This window comes from Eutrigla gurnardus (genome assembly GCF_963514095.1).
Source record: "Eutrigla gurnardus genome assembly, chromosome: 3".
NCBI lineage: Eukaryota > Metazoa > Chordata > Actinopteri > Perciformes > Triglidae > Eutrigla > Eutrigla gurnardus.
In genome coordinates, this window is record NC_139917.1 from 4,784,390 (window position 1) to 4,790,530 (window position 6,141).

The 6,141-nt window shown below is 43.4% G+C and overlaps 1 protein-coding gene across 1 annotated transcript; it reads left to right on the forward strand.

The window, feature by feature from the left end:
• Positions 1 to 44: 44 nt before the first annotated feature.
• dpy30 (dpy-30 histone methyltransferase complex regulatory subunit) lies at positions 45 to 5,046 on the forward strand. The gene is made up of 5 exons (XM_084006530.1): positions 45 to 122; positions 2,239 to 2,279; positions 2,708 to 2,755; positions 2,859 to 3,001; positions 4,864 to 5,046. The coding sequence occupies exons 1-5, from the start codon at positions 113 to 115 to the stop codon at positions 4,934 to 4,936; spliced, it is 315 nt and encodes a 104-aa protein (XP_083862656.1). The 5' UTR covers positions 45 to 112; the 3' UTR covers positions 4,937 to 5,046.
• The last annotated feature ends 1,095 nt before the right edge of the window (positions 5,047 to 6,141 follow it).

Genomic DNA, 6,141 nt, shown 5'->3' on the forward strand with positions numbered 1-6,141 from the left:
TCCCACACTAACCGGAAACATGCGCGGCGTTGGGATATATATTATTTTGTACGTATCGGTTGAACGGAATCGACGTACGCCAGACATCTTACGTTAATATCCAACAACAAACATGGCGGACGGTGAGTTAATTGTTGACCGTTTGTGGACGTTTTCACGGTCTGACTGGTTTCTTGTTTCTTCGCTGCGTGTTTCCGACGTAATATCAGATTTGGTGACTCGGTTTCAACCACAGCGGCCGATGTTACCGGTGAATGCGGTTTTTTTTTAACGGGACAGAGAGCACGGATGTGATGCTAAGCTAATTTACCGCCGCTTTCATGCAGCGCAGCGCCGCCGACGTGAGTGTAAAGATGGAAATAAAGTATGAACGTCATCCTATGTCTATGCCCCCATGTCTCTATGGGGCCGCAGAGACTTCTGTTATCGACCAAGACACAAACCAGGAACAAACATATGTATTAGTCACACTGTAGCTACTTTATATGATATGTCTTTTTGAAGTAAGAAGCTCCGGTAGTTTCCTCCGGCGACGTTTACTCTTCAAACGCGTCAGGACACTCAGTGTTGAGTTTCTTTGAACTAAAAATCAGCAGTTTTAGGGATTCTCACTTTCTTTGCGTTTGCAGAATATAAATGACTGGGATCTACTTTATGCAACCCTATAACACCGGGGCTAAACTCCATTCAAATATCAGTCAGGTTAGGGACGTCGGTTTCCCTTGTTCTCTACTGAATGTGGTGCTGAAAGTCGTTGGGTCTCATAATCAGTTAGTTATAGAAGTTTGACATAAACGGAAGAAATGATCATTTCGTAAGACTGCTACTGCTTTAGTTATCCTCAATAAGTATATAAAACAACGTGAGGCATCACACAACGTGGTTATTTCCGCAAGCGAATCCATTTGAAGTGGATGAAATGTGTGAAGCCGGTGCTTCTGCTGGTGTAATGCTACATGTCCAGCTGTAACCTGCCAACAGAGTTGTATGTTCAGTCTACTCACACACCTGCATACAGTAAATCACCTGCTTCAACCTATCGACTAAAACTATAGTTAGCACGACAGTACGATACTGACTCAAGTCGCTGGATGGGTCAACAATATGCCGATCTGGTACCAGAATAACAATTCTATATATTTACATCTTTATATTTATTTGTTGCACCTTGTCTTACACTGCAACGTTTTAGTCGAACCATAGAAATAGAACGGGAGTAGAACAGACATTGAACTGTCCTCAGTGGTCATGTGACTAGTGCAAAAGTAAATGATGATTGGTGTTGGTTGTGATGGTGACGACACAAATCAGTGGAGCTGTAAAGTGATGTCACAGCCCATCAGGAAGAGAGGATGCAGCTCCGAGACGGATGTCTGGCTAGGTAGCTAGTTATCTGGTTAGCCAGTTAGTTAGGTAGGTAGCTAGTTATCAGGTTAGCAGGTAGCGTCTTAGTTATGTAGCTTGTAATCTGTTAGCTAGTTATCTGGGTGGCTAGACAGCCTGCAGCCAAACAACATTGAATAAACACATAAATATTAAACACAGATTTAATGTGCCCATTGTGAACAAAGTAGTGCGTCATGTTCCAGCATGGTGTAGTTTCTCTGGTGTGATCAGAGTGTGGATGTTACATGTTCCTCATGTCGTCGGTCTCTCTCTGCTTCCTAACATTACGACTACTGATAGTCACTACTGGAACCTCAGGGAGTCCAGGACTTGATGGAAGTTGGTTTACTTTATCAGAATGTGGCCTGCTACAGCAGTCGCTATGGCAACAATACCTATAAAAACGCCCGCTGCTTTGGCCATCCTGCCAAGTTGACTTGAATGGGAACGTCCCTTCTACTCTATTTTATTTCTATGGTCCAACCTGGCGTTGGCATCCACATAAAGATGATCCCAGTCTCGTCCACATGGAGACCTACACGCAGATCGCTGCTTGGTATCGGCTGTACACTAACATCAGGTATCGTGTCAGGACTGAGAGAGTCAGATCAGTAGTTTTACCTTGTGTTGCAATGCCCTAAACATTTTGTTGGCCTGTAAACCAAACGTTTTTCCAGCAGAAGTTAGAGAACTGTAGAGGGTTTAAAGAAGTTCTCGTCCACGTTGGAGTGAAAGAAGATCTTCCAAAGTTTGACTGAAGGTTGAAACAGCAGCTGAGGAGAAACGTGGCTCATTGAGAAGCTGCTGCATTCAAACTGAAGAGGACTGAAAAGCGTCTTGTTTGTCTTTCAGATCACACAGACGCAGATCAGTCCATGGAGGGACACACTCCTGTGAGTAGTACACAGAACTGACCTGAAGACAGAGATGAAGAGGGATGTTTCTTCATCATTTAGACTTAAGAGACAAACATTGTTTTTCATCCACTGATCAATGTTGCCATTTTGGTCTATTTATCTTCCATAACTTAAATCCTTTCAGACGAATGGAGAGATTTCTCCTGAAATTCACCAAACGTTACCATTAGATAATGCCTCATTTGTATATTTAAACAGAGCATTTAATAGAAATAATGTCTTAACCACACAAATCACAGTAACTGCTATCATAATGATAAATATGATTTAAGTTTATTGCAGTGGGGCATTCTGTGTTTCTGAACTTAAAGAGACAGAAGAATGTAATGAGTTTAGTTAGTGATAATACTATTTACTATGATGACCTGCTGCTTGTTAAAGTTTTTATATAAATCCTCCTGCAGGTGTCTGAAAACCCTCATTCAGAGTACGGCCTGACGGAAAACCTCCAGGTAACTAACACACACACACATGCGCACGCACGCACGCACGCACGCACGCACGCACGCACGCACACAGTGCAGGTGACTCCCATGCTTTGTTGTGTCTCCTCAGAGGACGGTGGAGAATGAGAAGCCGGGTGCAGAGAAGATCTCCAAGCAGAAAGTAGACCTGCAAGCTCTGCCGACCCGGGCTTACCTGGACCAGACGGTGGTCCCCATCCTGCTGCAGGGTCTATCCGTGCTCGCCAAGGACAGGTGGGTAACACACACACACATGCACAGACACACACATGTGCTCTCTTGGCCCAGGGGTTTGTCTGGCAGGCTGCAGGCAGTACTCTGTTGACAAATACAATATTATCATAAAGCCTCATATCATATCTGACTGTTATTCTGAATTAGATATGGTTCATGTAGTCGGTATATTCGGTTTACTGATTTCGGAGCAGACATGATTCGTTGAACAGTTACACATCACATGAACACCGAGTCTTGAGAATCAGGGTTTTACTGCAGTTTCTGGCATCAGACCAGGCCTCCAGACTCACTTTTCCACACCAGCACATGATTTGGTCGTATCCTTATTTTGTTGTTAAAGCATGGTCTTAATCGACGTACAATCAATCTTGCATGCTGGAAGCTCTCTTCATTTTTTCTTAGTTGTCGGGTATAGACCGCTTTGTCTTTGAACACGCCGGTCACGGGATCGCTAAATGGAATGTTTTGCCCATTCATCCACAGTGCGGCGTGGGCGTGTCTGTAGGCTACTATGTAACGTGCAGGTAGAGAAAGACCGACTGTGCCAGGGAAGGGAAAAGAAGTAGTACTTTCCAGTGTTTCCTAATGGATTCTTTTCAGCAGCAGGGGGAACCCAACCCTGCCTGAATATCTTCATACCAAAACGAAAACGTCAGAAAATGAATGCAATGGAACTGAAAATGTGTTTTCCTATTAATTTAAAAAAGGTTAAAAATGTAAACATTTCAAATGAGTCGTTGTTAATGTTAAAATTAAACCAGATAGAACTTAAGACCTTGATCAAACGGATCATTAACTTCTGAACAACGGATGTTATTGGTTGCTGAGGAAACGGTTGGTCCAATCAGAGGGGTATTCCACCAAACTCGCTAATTAAAGCGGCGCTTACCTGGTTAAGCCTGGTTAGAACTAACGCCAACTTCCACTTGCGGCTAAACCCGTTCCATTAACGCATTTCAGCCGCGCCTTGTTGAGGCTAATTCAAGCCAGGTTAACGTTGTCGTGTGTTACGCCGTTCACGGGATATGAAGCCAGACCAGAACCGTGAATGTCGAATCATCGAGAAAATGGCAGAAAAGACCAGAGCAAAAATTATTGATGGAAATATATATATTTATATATATATATATATATATATATATATATATATATAAAATATTGTTATATTTGGGTTCTGGGGAAATTGTATGACATATTTATCATAGTTAAGGTAAAATGTTGGTCTAATTCTCTGATCTAAAGACAATAATACAGGCAAAAAAACAAAAACAAAAAAACACACATGAGATGTCCTCGCTGGGATGTGAACCTGCGATGCCCACATCCGAGGGCAGGAGCATCACCACTCACCCAACTGGGGGCTTCAGATAATGATATGGCCAGTCGGTCTTACACAAAATAAACGATTTATTCATATTTTTTTAATTGCAAGCATGTATTCTTAGACGCTTGATGAAAATATAGTCTGTTTGTACTTCATATATGTAATTCTGGTAATTTTTGGTCTTTCACGTGATGAAATCACGAGGACTAGGCTTGGCGGAACCTTCTGCTGGTACAGTTGTTTCTGACAGACGGACTTCTCTGAAACCCCCGCTAAAGTAAGCCTGATGGTTAGCCATGCCCCGGGGCAGGCTAGTTTGGTCGGATAAATTCCCATGGTTACTTAGCGGAGAGTGCCTCAAGTCACGTTGATGGAACGCAACTCTCGCTAAAGGTAGCGAGGCTTATCGAAATTAGCCCGGCTTTGCGCTTAGCGAGTTTGGTGGAATACCCCTCAGGAGCTGCAGCTTTTAGTAACAACAATGTTTTTAAATGCACATGAAACCAGTAAAATAATTTGTGATTTTGTCCTCCAGACCTCCGAACCCCATCGAGTATCTGGCGGCGTTCCTGCTCAAGAACAAATCCCAGTTTGAAGAAAGGAACTAAACTCTGAAATCATTTCATCCAGTAGAAGCTGTTTTGTTTGTTAAATATCTGCTACGCTCTTGTTTTTTTATTATTATCCACAATAAACATGTTGATGATGTCAAACGGGAGACCTTTGATTTTATTTATTGAAAGTATTTCAAATATTTAGAGAATATCAGCTCATTCAGATGAAATCAAATGGTAGTCAATGTTTGTTGATGTGCTGCCCTCTACTGGTTTACACCTGCACTAACCAGCAGTTACCAGTAAATAGTCTCTTTTAGCCCCATGTTTGGTCTCCACCACCTCCTGAGACAAACATCTGTGTCCTCCAGCTGGTCTCGGAATCAGAGACCAGTCTGTGTTTTCTTTTTTCTTTAAACATACAGTAAATGCAGGGATGCAAACTTGTCACCTTTCGGCGAAATTCGCCGTTTTTGTTCCGAAAAAGGTCATTTGTGTGATTCATGGAGATCTGCAATACAAATATTCCGGGGGGGGGGGGGGGGGGGGAGGGCGTCCAAGTAATCGGCGAACGCAAGCTGTCATAAATATTTATTCCAAGCTTGTTCGTTTGGCCAACCCGTGTAATCATGTCATCTTCGGGTCTGTAGCTGCCTTGATGCCGTACTAGACAGGAGTGACGTTGGTACGCTTCAAAAACGTCATGGTACAGACACACCAACTCCGGCAGCGACGCAACGGACCGTCGAACGCACCGGCGAGTGGGCAGTTCTGTGTTCAAGTTGGATCAATTGGATAGACGTCCTGCGAAGTGGGCGGGACTTGAGTTTTGCTCTGCCGTTTCCAACATGGCGGCCGGGCCACAAACGATCTCATTTTACAGTTAAACTACACGCTAAAGCATGTTTCTGAAAACATTTGAGGCGGGAAATGTGTAGTGCAGTAACAGAATCTGGATTCATATTTGATCAACACTGCCTAGTTTGATAGTTTGAACGAAGTTTCTGGAGCCGGCGGCATTGCGTTGGACGGACGTCATTTGCATAAAGTTCAATCCATCGAACTTTATGCAAATTCACGTACGGCGACAGGGCAGTCAATTCGACGTGCCGTATCCATCATGCGGAGCTCCTGCTCTACATAGACAATGAATGGGATCCGTTGACTTGACGTCTGCTGCCGGAGTTGGTGTGTCTGTACCATCAGGCTTTCTAACGTAGGCTAACGTGCTAATGTCAGACAGTTCGCTGACATACACA

Bases quoted from the DNA above. Each gene is read 5' to 3' on its own strand.
- dpy30 (XM_084006530.1), top strand. The intron at 2,756-2,858 runs GTAACTAACACA...GTGTCTCCTCAG, and splicing joins GCCTGACGGAAAACCTCCAG to AGGACGGTGGAGAATGAGAA. The intron at 3,002-4,863 runs GTGGGTAACACA...TTTGTCCTCCAG, and splicing joins TCCGTGCTCGCCAAGGACAG to ACCTCCGAACCCCATCGAGT.